At 38.5% G+C, this 26,338-nt stretch overlaps 1 protein-coding gene across 4 annotated transcripts; it reads right to left on the bottom strand.

Moving 5' to 3' along the window:
* IMPACT (impact RWD domain protein) lies at nt 55–24,984 on the bottom strand. Of its 4 annotated transcripts, none has more exons than XM_021388630.1 (12): nt 19,060–19,262; nt 18,755–18,883; nt 17,423–17,475; nt 16,335–16,397; nt 14,046–14,144; nt 13,550–13,635; nt 12,457–12,585; nt 12,073–12,167; nt 7,918–7,991; nt 5,395–5,485; nt 2,084–2,218; nt 55–263 (listed from the first exon to the last, which is right to left on the bottom strand). In XM_021388630.1, exons 1-12 carry the CDS (start codon nt 19,093–19,095, stop codon nt 192–194), a joined length of 1,062 nt encoding a protein of 353 aa, XP_021244305.1. In that variant the 5' UTR covers nt 19,096–19,262; the 3' UTR covers nt 55–191. The 4 variants fall into 4 exon arrangements, with proteins under 4 accessions (XP_021244305.1, XP_021244308.1, XP_021244307.1 ...); XM_021388632.1 differs by lacking the exon at nt 19,060–19,262 and adding an exon at nt 24,929–24,984 and having other exon boundaries at nt 57–263; XM_021388631.1 differs by having other exon boundaries at nt 57–263; nt 2,096–2,218; nt 19,060–19,265.

Raw genomic sequence — 26,338 nt, 5'->3', positions numbered from 1 at the left:
AAAAGTTGTGTCTCAGTTCTGTAGTAGAACAGCAAAAGAAATCACAGAACAAGATGAAAAACAGATATAGCTTTACTAAATTCTCTTTCAAATACAAAACTTTGTATTTGATAAGGCATTAATGTCCATGTTTCCTTTCTATAAATATGTGCAAAGTAATCTTTTATAGTTTTAAAAAATAAATTAGTATATTAGTGTTCTGTTCTCTTCTTGTTCTCCTTCCTTATCTTTTTGCTCTTTCCTGCTGGTTTGGATGATTCTTCCTGAAATGAAGAACAAGCACATCAAAATTTAAAATAACATTCTCATATTCTGCTATCAGTCTCTCAAATTCACTCACAAGAAATGTTTTAAGTATGAAGCATTCACAGTTCACTGGGACTTACTACAGTTTCTAATTTTTTTAACCCCCTAGTTTCATTATTTTGCCTGTTTATCTTGCTAGTTAGAAACTTCTGCCTTCAGCAGTGTTAAAATTAGAGACATCACTATGATAACAAAAACATACATTATAAAAATAATCTAAGCCACTTCCATTCAAGGAAGAGCTTACCAGTACAGGAAAACTTCTACAGTATATCACAGAACTGCTTCTAGTGTGGATGTGGCCCTGTCAAGAAATATACCATACACACCATACAGTACAGAAAAACTACTTCCCTAGACAAATCTGCAATGAGGAAAAACATTCTAGTCTTACTAGAATAAGAGTTACCATCAGTTCCATCTGTTACTTTTCTGAAGAACATTGTTAACAAAACATGTTTGTTAATACGCAGTAAAAAAAAAAATACCATTTGATTGAAGTTGTTATGAAAATAAGTTATTTACACTCACTTTCAGTACTAAACCTCCTCTTGAGTATCAATGCTTGAACATCTTGTTACAATTTCCTTTTATTTCATAAAAAATACATTCAAATAAGAGAAATTTAATCATCAGCCAAGAAAGTGAGTCAATAAGTATATACAAGCACCTCTGAATTACGAGAAGTAACTGAGAAGTAAAGAGGGAGGAACAGGGAAGAATGCTCAGTGTCCAGCCACAGCAATCTTAGATACTTTTGCATAAAGAAAAAAAAACTGACAGTTGCCTACTTTTTCAAGTATCTGTCAGTAATTATTTCCTACTGGCGTAAAATTTCTATCATCAGCAATTATATATTTTAGTATAACCTACACTTACCTAATGTGATTTGAGGACGACAAAAAGAATGTTGAAAAATAGGATATTATTGATATATAGGGTATGATTAAATGAACTATATATTCCATGTAAAATGACATTTAAAGACACCTGGAATTCTTGTTTACGAGGGTGGACAGTGATAGGACAAGGGGGAAGGGTTTTAAACTGAGACAGGGGAGATTTAGGTTAGATGTTAGGAAGAAGTTTTTCACTCAGAGAGTGGTGATGCGCTGGAACAGGTTGCCCAAGGAGGTTGTGGATGCCCCATCCCTGGAGGCATTCAAGGCCAGGCTGGACGTGGCTCTGGGCAGCCTGGTCTAGTGGCTGGCAACCCTGCACACAGCAGGGGGGTTGAAACTGAATGATCTTTGAGGTCCTTTTCAACCCAGGCCATTCTATGGTTCTACGATGATTCTATGATTCTTGCCTCGAGTGATTTAAGCCCCCTAGAAATGTTTTCCCTTCACCTTTTCTGTAATGCTAATGTGAGTTGATTTGAATTCTTCCAGTTTACCTTTTTTTAATGATGCCTATCATCTACTATTTTAACCGTATTTTCTGCTGTTATGATCCTATATTATATTCTGTAATTTTGAAAGCTTCTTTGAGACTACTAAGGCATTCACATTTTAAAATGCCTACTAGCTGCAGTGATTCCTAAGCTCAGTCTGCCTACACAGGAACAGTACAGCACATGTAAACATGAGAGGCACCAGCAGACAATTTTCTGAACAGAGAGCAGCTTATCACCTCCCTACCCTCCCTCAAGCTTCACGACGGTGTCCTGGACCACAGTTGACACGAACAACTTTGCATTTCCTCTGGCTTCACCTAAGAGTGACACTTTGCACGCATTCACATACAAATGCCGCCATTTTAAGTGGCAGAAACTTACCACTGAACGTACATAGTTGTATTCCACAAGTACATTTCTTGCACAATTGTTGATATGTTTAAAACGATCCGGTCCTAACAGAATACCACCATACCAGCGGGATACCACAACTAACACATTCTGGACATTCAAAATCTGTTAAAAACAAAACAAAACAAAAATACATGGTGATTTTTTTTAATTAAACTAGTTTTATTGTTGATATATTTCTTAACCATAGAAAAAGTCTACTTGTTATTAAGAAATTAGCATCAGGACTCTATCACACATAACATAGAAGTCATCAGAGGGTAACAATTAATGACAATTGAGTAGATGTGATAAGTTTCATTGTCCAAACTTCTACTCAAAGGTAAATTAAAAGTAAAAAAAGTAAGTCCAGTCATGATGACCCTTTAGAAATGGCATATAGTTCCCTCGTGCACTACAATTGCTCACCAGTGTAAAAAAAACCCAAAACTTCAAGCATTATTTAAAGGGACAATTACTGAGTTACTTCTATTACTTTTCAATATGACACTATTATTTCCAGAGAACCACTGTCACTAAGCAGATCGGCTTTCCACACTTTTGGAAACGGTGGTGGATAAAAGTTATGGTTCATCCACATATCTAAAATGCCAACTCAGTGATCCTTGTGGGTCACTACCAAGGTGGTATATTCTATGATTTTATGGAATTCTCTCCTACTGTTGCCATACACAGGTCTTAGCAACAACACTTAGGTAATGCAAGAAAATCTCTGTATTTTCTGGGTTAGAATCAGCATCCCTTACAGTCGCTTTCTGAAATCCAAAAGGCATATATGAAGTTCATGCAACATAATTCTATTATCAATTAGAATTGAAAGGAACTAAACTTTCACATAGCATTTTTAAGACCATCAGTAACAAAACAAAGGTCAGAGATAACCAGAAGTGGTAATTTGTTTTATTGCATTTAAAGGCATGAAGCATGGAAGAACTTCAGCGTATTTATTTGTCACAACATCTAAATCCAGCAGCAGCAAAAGCTACTAACAGTGCATGACATATGACTAAATATCAGAAATACGTGTCTTGCTAAAATATAAGAACTACGTTATGGCATGGAAACATTTAGTGATAATCACCATTAGTTAGTGGATAGTGACCATGATCCTGAATTTGTTCCCTCCAACTAAGGCACCTAAATCCCTGTGAAAAGTCTTCACTTACAAACACTTCACTCACCAGAGCTGTGCACTATTTCATTAATACATACAGATGGACAGACAGAGCAATCACAGCTTTATTTGCTTATTGCAGAGCAAAATGCTGTGGTACACAAGACAGAAAGTGCTTTGGTGAAGTGAAAGGTGAGGAAAACCCCTTACAAGCCATCTATCTATAAAGCAGGTTAATAACCATTCATCTCCGTTAAGGAGAAAAAAAATACACCTATATTTGTCTAATTTCAACAATCCTATTAGAAGATTTTATCTTTGTGAAAACAGAAACATTGTTGGTATTTTAAAATTTAAAGGATAATGTAAAAAAAAATAAAAAGAAGAGCAGTTTTTGTGACAGCCTTTTTCTATTCTCCCTTTACTCATCAGCCACAGAGTCTATTTATACCAACTTTTCACAGTAAACAGGATGTCTAACATAGTTGGGAAATATTTTAACTCTAAACTTAAGTTTAAAAGAATTAATCTAAAATACTTTCTTGTAACTGGAAAGTGCTATCTTGACAAAAGTGTTAGGTTTATCTAAAACAAGATAAGATCTCTACTGCAAAAGAAGAACTGTAACTACAGCAACAATAGCTGTATTATACTACCTTATTTTTGGCCCCTATCATAATTGATTACAACAGAAGAATTAAGAGAATTACATTAACACCTAGAAATCAGCCCTTAAACTACTTCAATCTTTTCCCATGAATGAAAATTGCACTTTTCTGATCCCTGCAGAAGTACAATTCCGAAGCAAACACATTCCCATTAATTAGTACTACTGATGGAGATTTACAATCCATACGATTTAGATGCATTCAAAAAAAGGCAAGGCAAAATTTCATGCCATTCTAAACTGCACTTGTATGGTCTGTTAAGCACTTAAACACTGCAAATCTGCTAAGTTTCAAAAGTATACGTTGAAATACTGAGGATGGGCTCAGGATAAGTTGAGGAACAGTAACTGCAAAGTTGCTTCCTTACACTACTACTACTACAATTGTATACTGATGCTTACCATGTAAGCTTAATTTATGTAACATATGCAACTATTCCTTTCCAAGTCAGAGCTGAGTTACTTAGAAAGTTTCAAAAAGTTCTAAATGAAAAACATTAAAGTATTTCCATTAGTATTATTAGTATTAGTATTAGTATTATTAGTATTTCCATTTCCACAATTTTTTTTCCAGAAAAAAAAAAAAAAAAGAAATCTTTCAAACTCAAAAAAGAAAAACGCTTTAAAACAGTTTCCAAGAATAAGGGTACAGCACATTAACCAACAGAATATACAAGTAAGCAAAGGATAGGTAAAGAAAACCCTTGCTCCAAAGGTGACGTTAATGTAAAAATCAAAATGAAAAAAAAAAAATTAGTGTGCTGATCTAGCTAAGTGACTTGAGGCATAAGATGTATCCAGCTGTTCCCTGTAGTTAGGATATTTTATTTATGTATGTAGTTAGGATATTTTATTTATGGCTTTACAAGGGGTTGTATCATGACAGTGAATGAAAATCTATCTTCAATGTACATTTAGCAGTAACTTTACCAAGGCAAAATTGTTTCCACACCTGAAAACTAAAAGGTATGTGAATATGAAGGCTAAAGACCCAGAACTGGAAACAGCACAAAGAAACAGATAAAATGATCAGAACAACTCGACTGCTTCGCTCCCATTGACTTTTGCACTCAAAGCCCTACTCTGCAAGTTCAAGCAGAACAGTCTTTTCATTACAAATATTCAAGGAAGCTGATGTAACGATTGTGCATAGGTCAGCTGTTCCATCCTGTTAAACAACTTCTTCCAGTTTTCATTTTCTATATATCTTACACCACATCGTAAGCACAGGATTGAAAATTTATGTCTCTTCTGAACCATTCCAACTATTAACGCCATCTATGACACACTACTTGTTTTTATGATCCAGGACTTGGAAAACTCAACTTATTACATGCATACAACAGTCTGTGCTTTTTTCCTCGACCTCTGAGAAAGCAGTCACCTCTTGGGCTAAAAGAAAAGCAAGAATTAAAATAATCTGCTGTAAGTTTATTCACATTGTAATGATTTTTAAAATCTGTTCAAGACTACGAGAAGTCAAAGATTAATTTCTATAACCTGCATAAGATGAAGAAGACGTCCACCTGCTGCTGTCTCCCCATCATCTTCACAATCCTGTAAGAATGTATGCTTATCTTCACAGTATATCCTTAAAAAAATATAGAAAGAAAGAAAGAAAATCATAAGCATAAAACAGGTTTCAAAACTATCAATCAATTAACACTGTAAGTGATTAATGAAGTCTCGGTGATCTTTCATAAACATGTGCATCAATTCTGCTTCTCCAAGGACACTCACATCAAAACAGGATGAGGCTGAGGGTAAACCACAAATATTATCTGTACAGAGTAACAAACATTGTGAAGATTTTACATTACTTGAACTACTTCAGGTTAACTCCATATTCATTACCAGTGCAAAGTCCCCAGTAAGAAGAATCCTTAGTTTTTTAGCCTAATAATTACACTTAGCTTAAACCAACAGCATCAGATAGAGGTTCAAATGATGGTACATACTCACAAGTTAAAAGAAGCCTGACAAAAATACTATTAGTAATTAGTCATGTCTACATTTCACCAGCAGTGCAAAACTATTACTGAAACTTTGCTTCAAACTCACCACACTGTTTACAGAACCTTTCTCTAAACCAGAGCTGTGGCATGGCACGGCACGGCACGGCACGGCACGGTATGGTATGGTATGGTATGCCTGAGGGCACTCCGGGAGACTTTGGTGCATGCTGTTTTATACAAAGGTCAGGTATAAATTTCCCTAAGAAATGCTCACAAGTCTTCTGTTTTGTCATCTAATTGACTTCATAACACCTGCACTCAGTTTAATACACATGTGACACAGCGACAAAGAGGCTGCCTGTACTGGCGAGAATATATGAAGCAACAACTACACTTCTATTGCTATTTTGAAGTGTATTTAGATGGTATGAGTTAAAGAAGTCAGATCAGCATCAGCATCAGCAGCTCTCTTTATAGAAACCTTTAACTTAGGTAGACATTTTGGTGAAGCAAGCATTCACTTGCTCTCATTTCATATTTCATTAGGATCATCCCAGGATGCTCATGAATGGATCACTTTCAATACATGCTTTTTCAGCTGACTGCTTCCTCCAGTAATGAAATGGGCTCTTTTTATTATTCCTTACATTACTCAGAACACCGGCATCACTATCTGGACTGAGACTATTTTATTTTACATAAGCTATGACCACGCATCTGGGTCAGGGCAATCTCAAGCACAGAAACAAGTTGGGCAGAGAATGGCTTGAGACCAGTCCTGAGGAAAAGGATTTGGGAGTGTCAGTTGATGAGAGATTCAACATGAGCTGGCAATGTGCACTTGCAGCCCAGAAGGCCAACCGTATCCTGGGTTGCATCAAGAAAAGTGTGACCAGCAGGTTGAGGGAGGTGATTCTGCCCCTCTACTCTGCTCTCATGAGCCCCTACCTGGAGTACTGCTGGAGTCCAGTTCTGGGGCACCCAGCTCAAGAAGGACATGGAATTGTTGGACTGGGTCCAGAGGAGGGCCACAAAGGTGATGAGAAGGCTGGAGCACCTCCCCTACAAGGACAGGCTGAGAGAGCTGGAGCTCTTCAGCCTGGAGGAGAGAAGGGTCCGAGGAGACCTTATAGTGGCCTTCCTGTACCTGAAGGGGGCCTACAGGAAAGATGGGGAGGGACTTTTTATAAGGGCAGATAGTGACAGGATGGGTGGAAATGGTTTTAAACTAGAACAGGGTAGATTTAGACTAGATATTAGGAAGAAATAGAAATTTACACTAGAATTTAGGAAGAAAACCGTGAGACTGCTGAGACACTGGAACAGGTTGCCCAGCAAGGCTGTGGATGCCCCCTCCCTGGAAGCATTCAAGGCCAGGCTAGATGGGGCTGTGAGCAACCTGGTCTAGAGGGAGGTGTCCCTGCCTACAACAAGGGGATTGGAACTAGGTGATCTTAAAGGTCCCTTCCAACCCAAACCATTCTAACATTCTATCATTCTGTGTTCACAAAAGTTAGCAGACAGACCACTGCCAAACTCCTTATTACCCATTTCGCAGTTTCCCTGAAGTTTCATGTATTTCAGTCAATTTCATATGCCAGTTTGCACCTGGCTTTGTGCTTCAGCTCTTATTTCAACTAAAAATTTTCACCCATTTCTAAATGGCTCAGGCGGTCAGGTGGAAAAATGCTGTTTTGCATAAGCAAAACCACATTTAGTTCAGGATGAAGCAGTAATTACTTAATCACACCTCCTGTACAAAGCATACCAACACATGTTCCAGTCCACTTTTAGGGTGTTTGGTTTTGTTGTTTTTTGTTTGTTTGTTTGTTAAATTCTTATTGTTCTGCTGCTTTACTATCTTTATATTTTTTCTTACTATATGTTCTGCTTTCTTTTTCTCAAGTTCAAAATATATCCTAAAATCTATAACATACAAATAGGAAACTTAATCCCATAATGACTCATTAGCAAGGAATTTCTTTGATGGGTTTTACCTTTCTCATGCCCTGCATTCACTTGGCAAGCAAAAGCAGAAAAATCAACTGTAAAAGAAATCATCTCTCACCTGTATGCATATATGTTGTGGGTGGCACTTGCAATTTTCTTGTTCTCATATAATTTTTCAAGAACTCTCTTTACCTTAAAAAAAATGTATATATATGAACAACAACACAAAAATAAGCTTATTTTTATAATAGGGGATTTCACATACACCATCTCAGTATCATTGTTAAGCAAGCATCTTTTCAGTACTACAGTGAAACATTTTTATATTTTAACATAAAATTAATTAAACATTCAGTGTGCTAACCCAAGACGCAGTGCTACCGTGCCAGTACACCCATGCCAGTTTCAGATCATTTTTCTGGGACACTAAAAACAGCTGTTCCTTGAACTGGTTCACTGTGTACATTCATACTATTGCTGAATATCTAGAAGCATCAAACTGATTTAATATATAAGATAAGGCAAGATCTAAAAAACACTTTAAATCAGTATTAAGTATCAATTACACCTTCATGCTTTTTTTTCCCAAGTATAATATTAAGCTGGAATAATGACACAATGTGGTTTCTCTTGCACATTGCTTTTATTGATATCACAATAACGTGCAATGTTTAAAAAGTTCTACTACCGTTCATTTTGAAATATAATCTTTACTCAAACCTACTTGTTTTTCAGAGTTTCCGTTTTACAGAAAGAATAAAAAGTAACAACACAAAAAAAACCCATTCTATTATGGGTCTGAAAGAGTCAGCATTTCCCAGAAAACTGATGTTTTTACCACATCCATCCTTCTGTTCAAAACATTTATCAACATGTTCTAGAAAAATCAACCCTTTTCAACTTGTTCTTGAAAAATGGAAAGCTTTGACTACAGCAGTGTCTTGATAGGTAATATGCCATTAATCTTATCCTAAGGAAAGCATGACTGAAGTTGAGAAAGCTTGGGAAAACATGCAGGGCAAGTAAGTTGCCTTTCATTTCAAGGAAAAATAAATCTGAGAAGTAATAGAATCATAGAATCATAGAATTAGCTAGGTTGGAAAAGACCTACAAGATCACCTAGTCCAACCATCCACCTACCACCAACATAACCCCACTAAACCAGGTCTCTCAACGCTATATCTAAACGTTTCTTGAACACCTCCAGGGACGGTGACTCAACCACCTCCCTGGGCAGCCTGTTCCAGCGTCTGACCACTCTTTCAGAAAAGTAGTATTTCCTAATGTCCAGCCTAAATCTCCCCTGGCGCAACTCAAAGCCATTCCCCCTCGTCCTGTCACTAGTTACAAGAGAGAAGAGGCTGACCCCCAGCTCACTACAAACTCCCTTCAGGTAGGTATAGAGAGCGATGAGGTCTCCCCTGAGCCTCCTCTTCTCCAGACTGAACAATCCCAGCTCCCTCAGCCGCTCCTCATAAGGCCTGTGCTCCAGACCCCTCACCAGCTTCGTCGCCCTCCTCTGAACACGCTCCAGGGCCTCAATGTCTTTTTTACAGTGAGGGGCCCAAAACTGGACACAGTACTCGAGGTGGGGCCTCACTAGGGCTGAGTACAGAGGGACAATGACTTCCCTACTCCTACTGGCAACACTATTTCTGATACAAGCCAGGATGCCATTGGCCTTCTTGGCCACCTGGGCACACTGCTGGCTCATGCTCAGCCGAGCGTTGACCAGCATCCCCAGGTCCGTTTCCTCTACACAGTCTTCCAGCCTCTCTGCCCCGGGCCTGTAGCGTTGCCTAGGGTTGTTGTGGCCAAAGTGCAGGACCCGGCACTTGGTCTTGTTGAACCTCATCCCATTGGCTTCAGTGCAGAGATCCATCCTGTCCAGATCTCTCTATAGCACCTTGCTACTCCCAGGCAGATCGACACTTCCTGCCAGCTTGGTGTCGTCTGCAAACTTAATGAGGGTGCTCTCAATGCCCTCATCCAGGTCATCAATAAAGATATTGAAGAGGACAGGCCCCAGCCTGATCCCTGGGGAACACCACTCGTGACTGGTCACCAGCTGGATTTAACTCCATTCACCACCACTCTCCGGGCCCGGCCCTCCAGCCAGCTCCTTACCCAGCAAAGAGTGTAGCTGTCCAAGCCATGGGCTGCCAGCTTCTCCAGGAGAATACTGTGGGAGACAGTGTTGAAGGCTTTGCTGAAGTCTAGGTAGCCCACATCAACAGCTTTTCCCTCATCTACCAGACGGGTGACTCGATCATAGAAGGAGATCAGGTTGGTCAAGCAGGACCTGCCCTTCACAAACACATGCTGGTTGGGCCAGCATATATTCATATTTATCATCTATCTTAGCTATGCTGTGCTATTTTCAATTCTTCTGGCAGAAATTTAACATTAAATAACCTCAATGAATCCCCTATTATTAACTGAGAACATTGCTTCAGACAACTGTTTTCTCCTCTTTTCCCTCTTAAGTGGAATACTGAAGAAAGACAACTCATATTATTTAACATGCTTTCATAGATACATTTCAATAAACAGTGTAGAAAGTGTATTACATGACTGTCACCTTTGACATCAGTTATATTTTCAGGATCCTGGTAGCTGACAGATCTCTCAAAAATTTATTTCATGTCTGTGTTAGCAATGAACCTCGAACACAGTCATCTCACAGCTAAGCAATAATCTATCCTTTTTCCTGTTGTAGCTCTTGAGCCCTTTTTTCCCTATTCCTTCCTTAGGGAATTAAGGATTCTCTACAGGTCAGCATGGGACCTGTTCATAAAAATTACAAAACAATCTTTAAACCACAGATCAGTTCTTAGCTCCATCTAAGCCTTAGACCCTATGCCAAGTCCAAGAACCACATACATTTTAAACATAAAAATGCACCAGACAAGGAAAAGGAACGGTACCAAATCTAGCACAGCTATCAATTTTGTTTCCACATATGACAGCATATTCATTTAACTATCTACAGTGCTATTCTCGCCTTCATTACTGAAGGTTGTTTTAGAAGAAAAGCTCCACTACTAAAATTTTCAATAAAGAAATTTACACAGCAATCAGTCATGTCTTAAAATATCAAAGACCATCACTGCAGCATATAAACGATGCAGATAAAGCCTTATGGGTACATACCAGTCTCTTCAGTTGATAAAAGAAGCTAGCTTTCAGTGTAGGCGCCATGTTTACCCCATTCCTCACCTCTTTTGACTTTCTTTAAGAAAAGTGAACCCATGCCACAGTAAAGCTGCTCTGCAGCCTGCAGACCAATCATTTTACACTGTACAGCAAGACTCTGAAACAAGCTGGATTTGACACATGGGAAATTGCACTACCTTTATACTATGCATATTCCACGTATAGGTGGACTTTCAATAGAAGTCTTAAAAGAAGCAATGAAAAAAGGGCATTAAATCAATGATTCCAATTCCTTTCCTTTCCAAAGCAAGACAGCTCATAGAAATTCACATTTCATAAAGACTGAAAACAGCTAAGAAAGCCTCTAAAGTACAGTGCTACTTTAGTGAAAATGGTAATACGTTAAGTATTTTTAAAAATTGAGCTATTCCACACAAAACCTAAAGTATAAGATTACTTTCACTTTGGAAGCAGTAAGAGAACAGCTCAAAAAAGCTGAAGGCGTGTTCAAAAATTATGATTATTCAGACAGAAAATAAGATAGATGACAAGATAGATATAAAAGGCACAGCACATTTTTGGACATATAAAAATAAAAATCATAATAATACTTTTTCAAACTCAAGAAGCTGAAGCCTCCCAGAAATCTGCACTACCAGCAGATAAATATAATGGAGATGAATCATTCAAAGAATATACAGCTGTAGTACAAAATCCTAAATGAATGTACAGCGTGAATGAAAAAAGGTCAGGCAAGGACAGCAGAGCAGAGCCTTATGACAGAACAGTATTGAGACAGAAGTTAACAGACGCAAAGGGATGTACAAAGTGACTGAAGTTAGTCCAGAAGTCACATTTCAGTGTTCTTACACACTCAAGAATAAGAGATAGCAACATCTACTCACCTCAAAACTATAAGTGGAAAACTACTGGGAAGCAAGCATTGCAGAGCTGATACTATTTGGCTAATAATGAAGGGCAAACACTGATGACTACTCAGATGATATTGACACACAAAGATGCAAAGAAAGATATACTCATCTAATTGCAAGTATTTCAGTAATATTTTGTCAGGCTCAAAGTACAGACAAAAAGAGTAGGCTTGATCTCTACTAACTTGTCTGGGTGTCACCACAGGAGCCAGATGTGCCTGGAAAGTACTCCTTCGATCTGTGAGTGGGTTTCCATGATGTATTGTTGGCAGTTCTTCATCTATTGATCACAAATAAAGAAATGTTTATTTTCTTTAAGGGTACTGAAACAATGTATATGGCTACACATCTAAATATCTTAATTTTAAAAAAAAGAGATCGGTTAAAGCTAAGTACAAAGAGATGGCATATACAACCACCAGAAATATGCAGGGTTATTTGTGATCGTTATTAATCTTAATTATTATTTTTATATTATTAATTTTACTCAAAAGCTGAGTATTAAACTGAAACTTCAGGCCACTCCTTCCTAAATTATTTCATTGCAATTAACAAGCAAACCTTTTTACCTTCTTGACTTTCAGATGTGATATAATTTAAAATTTCAACTGGATCTTCCTGAACAGGCTGATAGTCTAGGAGAAAATCATCTCCACTGTCTTCATCAACTTCTTCAGTGGTTTTCTTAATATCTGGTTCTATAAACGTGTAAGCAGAAGACCCATTACATACTTTTCTGAGAGATAAGCAATAGAAACTTTCAAATTCTATTAAACATCTGTCTGTTCAGTTGAAATCAGCTTGCTAGTAAGAAAAAAATTATGAAATGCAGAATAACAGTGTTAATTACAACAAAAACCAGAAATGCTTTGTCCAGGATTTACTAAAATCATGCTTAGAATTGGGAATAAAATACTCATGCCATGGAGTCTGTGCACAGTTTCTTCTGTTTTAATACTGATTAACACTATTTCTATGAAAAAAAAATTACTACAATGCTTACTATTTCCATTAAGTATTTATAAAGATTCTATTAATTTAATCTGAATGTAGGAACAAAAATAACATGATATTTTAATTAGTAAGAGATAGCAGCAAAGTACACATTTTATTGAAAGGCTAAAACTAGACCATATGATGAAGAAGCATGGAAAATACACCTTTTTTTCCTCCTTTTCAGCCCTTCAGTCTTCATGGGAATGAGCTAACATCCACTACATTAAAAATATTTCCATTCCCTTCTGCCACAACTGCATGCAGGCGTGTCGCTCATGCATTTCATGGCAGTTTAGCATTTTAATGGGAAAAAAAAAAGCCTCTCATTTATGGGAAGAGCAGCTGTGAATTTACACAACCCCCATCACTATTAGAGTAACAGCAGAAAAATCTCTGCAACTCCAGTCGTGAAGCAACTTTTAATCACAGTATAATAAAATTGAGGACTTTGTTTACTTCACTGCAACCACCCCCTTCCTTTTTATCTTCTACTGCTTTTTAATAAAAGGGAAACTGTTACTGTAATACAATAAGCCAAACCAGAGATTGTGTTCTCTTATCCAGGTCAGTACAGAAAGCAGGGAATAAATCTTTAACTGGCAATGAAATCTTACTTTGCAGCTGAACAAGAAGTAAACTGAAAAATCCATGTATTTCCTGAAGTACCTGAATCTGATGACTGCGCCTTTTCCACCAGAACTTCTCGTATCTTCTCCACCCATAAATAAAGAATACTTTCACCAAGGTTCTGTCTGGAAGTTAAAACTCTCAGTGAATAGAACATTACAGTCTAGGGCAAAAAGGATCTTAGGCTCGTAGAAGCTCAGTGACAATCAGCATCATTATATACTCTATTGTGCTTTTCTGACATTAAAAGCACCAATACCAGAGGAAAACAGGCAACTAATGGAAACTTTCTGGCATATAAGGAAAATGAAAACAACCGTGAGTATAGTAAATTGGACACCCCTCAGTATTTCCAAGAGAATACTAAGCCATCTAGTTTTTGAGTGTTCTCTGGATTGGTTTTCAGAAAGTTCTGCGCTGCCTGTAGTGAGCTCTCTCAGACACTCTGGCTGCAGAGTCTCTTCTCCTTCACATCTGGGAGTTCCTTCCTTGGAACAGCCTCCCTTCTCTTCCCCATCATGCTCTCAGCACATACACAGCAGGGGCTGATCCTGCTGGACTGTGACCGCAGGTCAGTGGTAGCTGACACAGTGGAGCAGAAGACCAACATGCTACAGTTTGGTGAAGATAAATCCTATAGGAGAGAGAGGAGAGGTAAGCATTGAGCTTAAGAGCCCTTAGTTAGCTGGCACAGACATGTACTATGGTAATGGGAGAGGATGGGAAAAATGTTTTTATGTGCACGTTCCGAGTTAAGAAACACTGCCTTAATGTGCAGCAGGACCAAAACATCCCAAAAGATATTTAAAATAGCGCCCTGAAAATAAACCTTCCAAGTTATATTTTAACATGTTTATGATCTATGCATGTTGGTCACAAAACCAGAACTGGAAATGTAGGGCTTTAGCCAACTCAGTTTCTCTATTAATAATTTTATTCTTACTGCCACCATGTGGGGCAGTATCTAAATACACATCAGTAATAAAATTGTATTTTAAAATGCTTATTTTGCTTAGTGTATATAGCACAATTGCTGAATGAAATTAGAAGTTCAAACAAATATACATATTTTAAGAAAGTTATTCAAGCAAAAATAAAGAATTTGTAAATTTGTAGCTGTCCCTTGACAGACCCTAATTTCATGCTGCTGCTTATCATATGGAAGCTCTGCTTTAATAGTACTTGAAGAACTGTATTTGTTTGAATGATGGAATGAGAGATTAGGCAATGAATAAGATTTTTCTATTGGATATGAGTAACTAGCAATTTCTATAGCTATAACCTAATTTCAGTTTCTGCCTATTACACATAGTCTCAAAGGTTACTTTTATAGACAGCTATTTTTCTTGGCACTCACATTTAAATCATGAAACAAAGCTTTGTTATTGAAAAAAAAAAATCTTACCAGAAGAGTATCTGGGAAAAAAAAACAAAACATCCAAATATTTGCTATATTTTCACGTTTTAAGAACTTCGGGCCTCCCAAAACAGATTCATGATCTATCACTACCTGCTTTTCCCATCTCCTTAAGAAGACATAGTGAGTAACAAACAGTATAGTTCACACTGTTTGCAAAACCAGGTAATTTAGATCACTAGGGATTCAAAACCAGGTAAACCACACATTGTAAATGATCCAGAGTAATTATGTTTACCTGACAACTATTTAGACAGTGGATAGATAAAAGGCTTTCACAAACACTGTGTACATCACTGACAACTCCAGAAGGGTTTTAAAACACACTCTAAAATGACACATACGGTCTAAAGTACATATGCATTCATTTCCTGCTGAACAAACAAAAAATGGCAGGAGACCAACAAGGGCTCCTTGCAAAGAAAAAGAGAGGTTAACAACCATGCTATTCCCCCTTGCAGTGGCAAGGTGCCCAGAACAGAGTTCAGGAAGGACATACAGTAGTTCGGCCTCTGGTGGAGACCCCAAAGAAACTGGATGGAGTCAAGGACACTGTTCTTTTTCCTCCACTCTGGTAGTATGATTACACAGAACTTTTAACTTCAAATCCTGACTCAGTTTTGCTTGGTTAAATTAGAAGAAACTCACGTACCTGAGGTAATTTGGTAACTGGATGAAAGTGAAACAAAACCAAACAAACAAATGAAAAAAAAGCCAAGTGTCTTTCTTATTTGATGTCATTAATACATATTTCTTAAGCAAGATGCTCAGATTTCAATATTTTGGTCACAGCCATGCTGCTTGTGACATATTTTTATTTCATTTAGTTCATATCCTACGTTGATCTGAAAGGATTAAATAAATCACATCAAATTACTCCATTTAACGTTCCAGTTTCACAGCAATTTTAAAACATAATTTGAGTATTTCTCATTTAAAAGTCCAATTTCACAGCTGTTTTAAAACATAATTTGAGTATAATATGATTTAATAAACGTCATGTTTACTCTCATGCATCAAGAGTTAAGTTAGCTACACACCGTGATAACATGGTTTGCCATGTTACAGATTCTAGTTAAAAGACTGCAAGTTGTGTTTGTTTTAAAACCTACCTACACCTCAATTCTGAAAGTATCTTGAGATTCAAAAGGGTCACAAATTAGAAGCCGAAATGAAGACCTCCATTCCTAAATAGCACCAGGTCTAAACAATATCAAAGAAATTGCCAGAGTTTAAGACAATTCATTCCTATAAAAAGTTTAGTATATACGCTGCATTCAATCTTTGATGGCTGCTGCATCAGTCACTACACTCACTAGTTAAGCAAGTACTTAAAAGCACATACTGAACACATAAAACTGAAGATATATCATCGCCTTTTACAATGTTCCACAGACTGCAGCTTACATATATATTTCTTCCAAGCTATTTGCCAGTTCCGTATAATCTTGTCCCCGAAGCCAAGGAGCACTAGAATAAAAAGAAATACAATGAAAATGGTGCCCATACTCTGATTCCAACATCTCAACGAACATTCATTTTGAAATAAATGTGATAAACACCTTGAAAATAAAACATCACCTATCATCCTCACTCATAATAATTCATCATAAAATTCAGTTGTAAACTCCTCGGTAAAAGCATCTTTGTCTAGTTCTCCTTTAAAATTCCCAGCCTTGGGAATTTCAGGTAAGATTTTCTTACCACGTGTATTGAAGCCAGACTCATTTTTTGTTCGGCTACCATCATTGCAGAGTCATTCTACATATTATCAGCTTACCTTATAGACTCCCTTGGCATCATCGTGCTTTCTGTATTTGGCATGATCCTTCAGTTCTGTACCCGTACCCTTTTAGTCTCAAGTTAAGCTACAAATTTTGCCCCAAGTTTACCAGCACTGTTTTGCATTGCTTTGCCAATACTTCTCAAAAATTCAAGTACAGATGCTGTGTGCCATGCCTTGCAGGCCTGATCCCTCTACCCTCCAAATCAGAAGTCCGGCTGACATGCCTCTATTCCCATGTGGCTTATAGGTCAGAGGACTTGAGGAGAGTAGGGAAGGAAAAAAGCAAGTGGCACGTACTCTGGATCCATCCCAATCAGAACGAGTGCTCCCATGAAAAGCACACCTTACTATCTGAAAGAAGGATTCAGACAAGAGCAGTACACTCAAGGAAGCAGTAATACATCTCTGTCCAAGACACCAAGCAGCAACCAGTGTACCTCCACAGTCTAATTGCTGCCTTGACAGAAAATAATACTGTAAGAATTAGACCTCTGAGAGATCAAACTATCTTCATGAAGCAGACTTGAGGGAAAGAACAGTATCATTGCTACGACCAGGATATTTTAATTCAAAAAGTCACCTTATCTAAACTTCAATTGATACTTTAAACAATTAACAATGGTAACTGTTAAAAAAAAAAAAAAAGAGAGAGAGAAAAACCCAACAAATATTTGAAGGAAAGCAACTCTCAACGAGAAACTTCACTTACTTCAGTTGATAAATAGGTGGCTCTGCAGTTGGGTATCCTGGAGGCAAAATCACCTGAAAGAAATTCAGGGTGAATGTTCACTGTATTATTCAGCTAGCTGAGCTTTACTACTGGACTCCAACGTTGAACTTTTCAGTTAGGCTGATCTGAATGTTGTTTGTTTCCACACTTCAGAAAAGTAAATCTAGAAGCAGCTGCAGATTCACTCAGGTGTCCTAGCAAGTCAATGTAAAAAACATTATGTCTAAAATGAGATTTGAAAGAAAAACACTGAAATGTGGTTCTATGAGTGTGGAATTAGGATATGTAAATAATGCAAACGTCATAAGCACGTAAGTTGTGTTGTCAAAGGAATCACAGAATCACAGAACTGGAGGGGATGGAAGGGACCTCAAGAAATCATCAAGTCCAACACCCCTGCTAAAGCAGGTCCCCTACAATAGGTCACACAGGCATCCAGATAGGTCTTGAATATCTCCATAGAAGGAGACTCCAAAACCTCTCTGGGCAACCTGTTTCAGTGCTCTGTCACCCTTACCGTAAAGCAGTTCTTCCATACATTATTACAGAACTTCCTATGTTCAAGTTTTTGGCCATTACTCCTTCTCCTACCACTACACATCATCGAGAGTGGCGTCATCCATTTTCTTCCCATCTCCCTTTAGATATTTATAAACATTTATCAGATCCCCTGTCAGTCTTCCTTTCTCAAGACTGAACAGACCCACATTACTCAGCTTTTGCTCATACGGGAGATTCTCCAGGCCCTTTATCATCTTTGTGGCCCGCCACTGGATTCCTTCTAGGAGATCCCTGTCTTTGTTGAACTGGGGAGCCCAGAACTGGACACAGTAGCCTAAGGACTCACCAGGGCTGAGCAGAGGGAAGGATCACTTCCTTCGACCTGCTGGCCACGCTCTTTTTAATGTACCCTAGGATCCCATTGGCCTTCATGGCCAACCTGCTGTCCACCAGGACCCCAAGGTTCTTCTCTGCAAAGATCCTCTCCAGCAGATCATCCCCTAACCTGTACTGGTGCATGCAGTTATCCTTCCCCAGGTGCAAGACTCTGTACTTCCTCTTGTTAAACCTCATCAGGTTCCTCCCTACCCAACTCTCCAGTCTATCCAGGTCTTGTTGAGTGGTAGCACAGCCAATCCTCCCATCTTTGAGAACCACCACTGAAAAGTGTATCGTAGATTCCAAACCGAAAACTTATTAACATACACGAGTAGATACTAAACCCTACTTTAAAGGGTTTCACACAGGCACAAGGTTTTGCCTGCCTGAGTCCCACAGCACACTGCGTCAAACTGCCCAGCAGCACTGTACCTGCAGGCAGAGGGTCCACTTTGGTTGATCCAGACAGTCACCAATCTTAATACAATAGATTTTCTCATCTTCATCAACAACACACCAATCTTCACCGTATATGGACGAGAGGGCTTGGATTTCATCAATCTAGAGAAAGCAGCGCGTAAAAACCATTAAGCAAACAAATCCTACAGCCTTGTGTACCAGCCACAGCTTTACGTCTTGCTCTTCTACAGCTTATTTACAAACATGATAAGATCAGTGCACCAGACAGCCATAACAACTAGGAGCCCCGCAGCTCTCGTCCCCCCACCGCCGCTCACTTGCTGCTGAGCCGCCTCCGAGCCGCTCGCCGCCATCGGTGCTACAAACGGGAGGCAAGGCGGAAAGGGCGGGCACCCCCACTGCGCACGCTCGCGGCCGGCCACCGACCGCCTATCCGTCTGTGTGGCCGCGCATTTGCTGTGCGCTGTCACTGCTCTCGGATTAGCCCGGCCCGGTCCTCAGCGTCTCCTTCCTCCTCGGCCTGCCGTACCCAAAAGCCAAAGCAGCCGTGGAGCTGGTGTGGCAGGGCCTGAGGTAACTCTCGTTGCTTGCTGCTCTGTGAGGTGTTTCCTGCAGCTTTTTCCCTTGGCACTGGTTCTGTCAGGACTGGTTGCACCACCCAATTCTTATCAGCAAACAATTCTTATCAGCAGCAATTATCTTCCCTTCCTGTGATCTGTGCTTCCTAAGTACAAACACCACATTATCTGAAGTAGGGCTATTCTCTGACCAAAACAGACCTTCAGACACAAGGATAGCTACAACTGAGTGCGTCCCAAATAACTGAGTAGCTCGTTCTTCTGCCCCTTCCTTCGATACAACGAGAGGTAGTGGCTTTAAGTTGTGTCAGAGGAGGTTCAGGTTGGATATTAGGAACAATTTCTTCTCAGAAAGAGTTGTTGGGCACTGGCACAGGCTGCCCAGGGACATGGTGGAGTCAGCCTGGAGGTGTTCAAGAGACGTGTGGATGTGGCACTGAGGGACGTGGTTAGTGGGCACGGTGTTGGTGGGCTCATGGTTGGACTAGATGGTCCTAGTGGTCTTTTTCAGCCTTAATGATCCTGTGACTCTATTCCATCCCCAAGGTGCTGCAGTGCTATTGCCCTGCATCATTTCTTGTGTTTCTGAAAGAATGAGTGATCTTCAATTTCAACGAGCCATTGTATTTGTTCCCATGTTACATTTAAATATTGTCCCAAGTAAAGGAAACTTGTGGTCATATGGTAAGCGTGCCAAACACAAGATACAGTCGAGATACAGTATCAATAAATTCTTACAAAATCTACTTCTACCAAAGACAGCACTGATCTGTAAAGATGTTTTATGCTTCAGTGCAAAGTATGGGCATCACCTATTTCACTTTTCGTGTGTTTTCTTCCAGTGTATTTTTATACTGACTTGTTGGGGGGAATATTCAAGCTAAGGTTTATTTTCCACTTTCTTGAAAGCTGAGATAATTTACACATGCTCTGGAGAACAGAATCAGAATTCAGAATGATTGTAACAAAGAGGCCACACTCTAAAACAAACAGGCAAACAAGCAAAAACAAAACAACACAACCGGATGCAAATGAGTAGAGACAAATTCAGCGCTGTATTATCAGCTTCAGAAATTCAGGCAGAGAATCACTGGTTAGACAGCAGTTCTACAGAAAGGACTTGGGAGCTAGAGTGAATCCCAAGCTAAGCATTTACCAGTTGTGCTGTTCTTTTCTTAAACAAGAACTGTCATGCTGGGATGTCCAAATACATGGGAGGTACAGTAAGACATATGAGGTAATCCTGCTTTGTATGGTACAGCTGAAGCCCAAGCTTGAATTTGGTGTCCAGTTTTAGGGCTGCACTTTAAGAAAGATGTGCACTAACTGAAGTCTGGATTAAAGCAATAAAATCAATCACAAATCTAGAAAGTCTGACATCTGTGAAGACTTGAGAGAGGAGTCTCCTCTTAAAGAGGATTTTGAGAAAGGTAGGTAACCTTAATATGCTACAGACCACTACAGAGAAGAGAATACACTGTTCTCCGTCGAGATATGGAAAAGATGCAAAATACGAAGATTTAAGTTGAATGTTTGAGATAATAAAAAAAGACACTTCAGAGAACTTGCCAACAATGAAATTAGTCATCTTGAGTGAAAGGGATGTAATGATAATAGCCCTTACTTACACAACATCTGTTGCAAAGATGAAGACAATACTACGTGCTGATGAGGCATGTTACCTTACACTGGAGGAAGAAATATTCAGACAATGGTGAAGAAGAGCTAAGCACTGAGTTTATCAAGCTGTCATCACTGGAAGCTCCAAGAGGGGTTAGCCCTGGACACAGTTCATCTTTTCTTGGGGCAGGAAAATGTCATAGGTCACTGTGAAAGCAGTAATTCCTACAAGGCTTATGTGAACATATTCTCGGGCTTGTCGTTCTATTCAAAATTAGATTACCACTATTTACTATGATCTTAAGCAAAAAGATGACAGAGATGGTAAAGAAGGAAAAGTTTGGTCCCACACTTGGACCTGGATTCAAGAAAAATAGCTTTCAGTTACCTATATTGGCTCCTAAATGTTAATCAGTTGTAATCCGGAAGTATTTAAGAACAGATATATTTTTAGATGCGTATCAGAACTTTGCGCATTGTACAATACTGTTGATGCTATCTGAGCCCAAAATCTTATATTCTGTGTTCAGATTGAAGAAATAGAAGTTTGGGGGGTAAAAAATTAATCATTTTTCTTAGTTAATCCATGTGTAGTAACTAAAAAAAAAATAGAACTCTATCCTGGTGTTGTTTGATACATAGATAAATAGGTAAATTTTCAGTTGTGAGATTATAAATGCTAATGGTTATCCCATATTTGACAACTGGAAAGGGATATTTTCCAAGCTCAGCAAGATTCTATATTTGTCTTCATTGTCATGGGCAGAGTGTATTTTTGTTTTAAACAATTATAAATAGAACGCACCCAGTCAGATCATGACAAAAATGCACTTTTTATCAGGCTAAGTCACACACTCCACTTAGATAGATAGACAGACAGAAAGACAGATAGATAGACAGATGGATAGGTACACAGACAGGTAGTTAGACACATAGATAGATAAAAAGGAGATAAAGGTTTTCTTAAGTAATCTTCTTCTGACAAAAACATAATAGAAAGCTTTAAGCTACAAGGATCTATAAAAGATGATGCTGCATTTATCCTCATCCTAAATAAATTTAAAAGAGAACTGTGACATTACAGAATTTTTTTTTAACTTTCTGATATGTCTACAACGTGCTTGCATTTTATAAGCGGCTGCTTTTGACTTAGCTGTACAAATGGGTTTTTGTGAGTATTCACAGTATTTGTTATTAAACAAGGTTATCACTGACAATATTTTTTCTGTTGCTCTTATAAAAATATTGATAGCAATCTAGCACCAGATGAGGAAGAAACTGTACCAGATAAGAAGACACAAGGAATAAATAACAACAGTATGTACTGTGGACATCTCTGGTGGATTTCTAAGAACTCTGTCATTTCTTTTCACTGTCAGTTATAACTGTGAGAAGCGCTGATGAACACAAGAGACAAACGTAGTTAACAAATCTCCAGCAAGTTTATAGATATTCAGTAAGAGAGTAGCTGGATTGATATGCTACACAGGAGTACTTAACAGCTGATTAATTTCTTTGTCTCAAATAAATGTTCTGTTAAAGAAGGTTATGAAATACGTATCCTTAACTTTCAAATTTGGGATACCAGCATGGTAAGAGTTTACTGAAACGTTTGGAGTCTTCTTTAAGAGCAGTACTGAACCTCACTGCTCTTAATAGTGAGGAGTCTCTCATACTGATGTTCTTCACAGCGAAGCACGAACTTTGATATTTAAAATGGTTACCAAATCTAACCTTTGGTCCATCGATTCTGCCTTTGTGATGGCAAACAAAAACATTTAAAGCTCAAATCAAATAATTGAAGCAAGGGAAGATCCTGAAGGTCAGGAACTGGCCCAGATTCCTACAGGGAATGCAAATTCTTTGTTCTGTCTTGTCGGGACAAGAAAATACACTGGATCATTACTGATGCCTGTCTGAAACTAGAATCTAATCCTAGTGAAGAAAAGACTTAAAAAACAAGATGTAACAAATGCTCATGTAGATAAGGAAGCAATATTTACACAAAAATCTTAATTAAGAAGAATGTTATCTAAATGCAATGCATTGAAAAGCTAACAATTTTGAAAGGAAAAAAAAATAACAAAACTTCCAAAACATTTTTTAATATGCCGTTTACTTTCTACTACCAGATCTGTCCAGAGGGGGGAGGTAAATAGCCACGTGTTTAGGTTACTACAAAAGAAAAGGAACTAAGTGAGCACTGTCATTCTCTCTAAGTGTGTAACTTCGGCTCATTTGAGCTTAATTTCTTGGAAACTGTTTTATCTTTAATAGTCGAGGTTTTTTTTAACTTCATGTTCTAAAGCTTATAAACATTCAATTGATAAAATAAGCCAATGTGGTACATAAGTGATATTAGGAAAACTGTATGAGTTTGCCAGCAGACAGTAAATGCTAATTAAGAGTAAAATGCCACCGTTGATTCAAGAGAAGACTTCTGATTTGTGATCTAGAATCACATGTAAAACATACATCACAAAGTCTTCACCTTGTTGGAGCTGATGGGAACTTAACTGTTAACTTTGATTCAGCTACAGTATGTAAACATACAAGGATAAATCTGGAATGAATCACAAATAAGGAAAAAATTAGAAAAAGAACTGTAATACTAGAGCAAAATATCAGTTAATCTGTTTGATTTTGTATACAACTGCTTAAGCAGCACTTTGTATTTGCAACTTCCCTTTTTTAAAAAATGAGGAAAATTTAGAACAATTAAGAATCATTCAATAAGGGATACATATACATTTAAGCATGAAGTAGTTCAACTGATTTCAGTTGCATGGTTATGTATTTTGCTAGACTGGGGGCTAAACTGACAAAATTAGGTATCAGATTCATAGTTAGAATCTCTCCACATGCAGCTAGTTTATCATTTTGAAATTAAAATCAGACCAAACTGATTCAATCACAATAGAAGACTGCATTAAACAAACCCAAATCTTGGCCTCAGGCTACTTGTCTGGTGAGACCCAGAAGAACCATATGTACAAGTGACTCTGCGACGCTTTGGCTAGGAACATTTCTTTTTTAGCCACCATCCAGTTGCATGCTGGCTGTAGAAGCACACGCTTGTCTTCTGTAGAGCTAGAGAAAGCTTTTCTACAATGTACTAACTACTAGTTAGTTTTTAGAAGCCTCCTGGCAAAAGAGAAACAGTGAATCTCACATTTTTCTCCTGCTGTATGTGCATTCAGATAAAAAGGGCATGTTAAATGCACACTATCACATGATTCTTTCTGCTAGGGAATACCTCCAGAAACTACCTGAACTTGGTTCAGATTTGCTTTGAGCAGCAGTTAGCAATTTCAACACTTAATCAGGCTCACACCAGCTACAAATTAACCGATTTACAGGGTTATTTCCTCCTCAGTCAATATCACTGTCCAACTTGCACCTATAACATTTCCCATTGCAAAAAGTTCAGAACATGAAAAACTGCTTTCATCTCTCACTGGAAGTTGTCCTTTGTAAATGAAGAAGACTGGGTGTAAGGAAAAAGCTATTCATGACGAGCACAGTGAGGCACTGTTGTCCCAAGATGTGGTGGTTGCCCATGCCAGGAGACATTCAAGGTCAGGCTGGATGGGGCTCTGAGCAACCTGATCAAGCTATAGATGTCCCTGCTTGTTACAGGAGAGTTGGACTAGATGAGCTTTAAAGGTCTCTTCCAACTCAAACAATTCTGTGATTCTATGAAGATTCATAGGGATCATGCCTGAGATCATCAGCGCATTTGTAATTGCCCTGTGCCTGTCTTCTGGCAGGCAGGTATGCACAGGTCTGGAAGAAAAATCAGGCCCTGTGTTTGCTGCACTGCAAGCACAGTGCTCCAGAAGTATACCAGGTCTACGTACAAGCTATCAGGAAACAAATTTTTAGTTTGAATGTGAAGAATGACTGTTAGTCAATTAATAAACATTCCATTATTAAATATTTTGCTGTGTAAAAACATACAAGCAACCTATCATGTATCATTTCTTACTTCATTAATCATCTCTGTGAATCCTCTATCTTCAGACGTGACTGGTATGCTTTAGTCTGAAGAGGAAGAAAACAAAAAGTGTCATGTGCCAAATAAGTGCTGTATCATAAATAAAATGGTAAAATTTCATGAGAGGTAGTGATACAGATGCCCAGTTATTCTTTTCCCTTTCCAGATCTGAATTGTTTTCCAAAAGTTCTGCCTTCAATCCTGGTTAAACCACTAGCAACCTAGATCAACTGCGCAGTGCCAGGAGCATAGAGAAATGCTTCTTGTCTTCCCTCAGCTGTGAGCAGTACCTTGTAAAGGGGATGTGATCAGCATCTTGCCTGTGTAGTTGCTAGTAATATTTTTTTTCCAAGAAATGGCAATAAAGAGTAGTATTCTTTGAAAATTTCCAGATCTTATACTTCTAGTCATAAGATTTGTTTGCCTGCAGCAATGAATTCAACTAGTTGATTAGGCACTACACAAAGTGGAAGCTCCCTGTCTAAATGAATTTCTCCTCAGGCAAGGCTACAGCTTCACATTCTGCAGTCAGGTTGCCCCGTTGCCCCAGCCCAGAGCAGGACATGATGTAAAGTACACTGTGAAAATAATTGACAAAACAGTTCAGCAAGTTCTGTGCAAGGCTGTTTGCCACTGCATTCAACCTTAGCATGGGAAGCGTTTCATGCTTTCTGCATTACTAATTTCAGCAGGTTGTCTGAAAAAAACAAAAGACATGGAATAGAAGATAAAAGGTACATTCACAATAGACAGAACTGTTGATATTAGCAGCACTGTTGTTTGCATTTACACACTTCAGAGTCCAAAACTCACTGGATTATTACTCTGGGGTATACAAGGAGGCAAAGCATTCGTAAATAATAGATGCTCCTTGAAGCAGAGGGAGTGTAGTGATGCTGGCCAGGACACAACTGTACATGGAAGAGTCATTGATCCACAACACAGTTAATGTGAGGAGGCACAGGTCTGTGCTGCATCCTTAGGCTGTGCGGTGGTGCACAAATCCTTTATCCTCAAGATAAATTCCACTCAGCTCATTACAAAAGAGGAGCCTGCAGGCAGCTCCTGCTTTGTATTGGTGATTACAACACTAGTGTGGCCTTGCTTTTATCTGGCAGTACAGCAAAAAGTTCTCATGCAAGTATCCTCTGTGAATAGCTGTTTTCTTGTAAGAAAATTATATAATAACTCAAATAGGCAAAGAAGGAATATAATTCCACAGATGCTGCACGAACAGGGAATTCAGAGCATCTGAAAGGTCATAAGATTTACTCACTATCTGTTTTACTTCCCTTACTCTGTCTTATTGAAACATTTGTATTTTATTAAGCCATTTTTAGCTGGGTCTTTCTTACTGAGATCCAAGAGAAACTCTGCACCATTGTTGTCTCCCAGTTCATT

The sequence above is a fragment of the Numida meleagris genome, chromosome 2, assembly GCF_002078875.1.
Source record: "Numida meleagris isolate 19003 breed g44 Domestic line chromosome 2, NumMel1.0, whole genome shotgun sequence".
In the NCBI taxonomy this organism is placed as follows: Eukaryota; Metazoa; Chordata; class Aves; order Galliformes; family Numididae; genus Numida; species Numida meleagris.
This window is presented reverse-complemented; position numbering and strand designations above follow the sequence as displayed.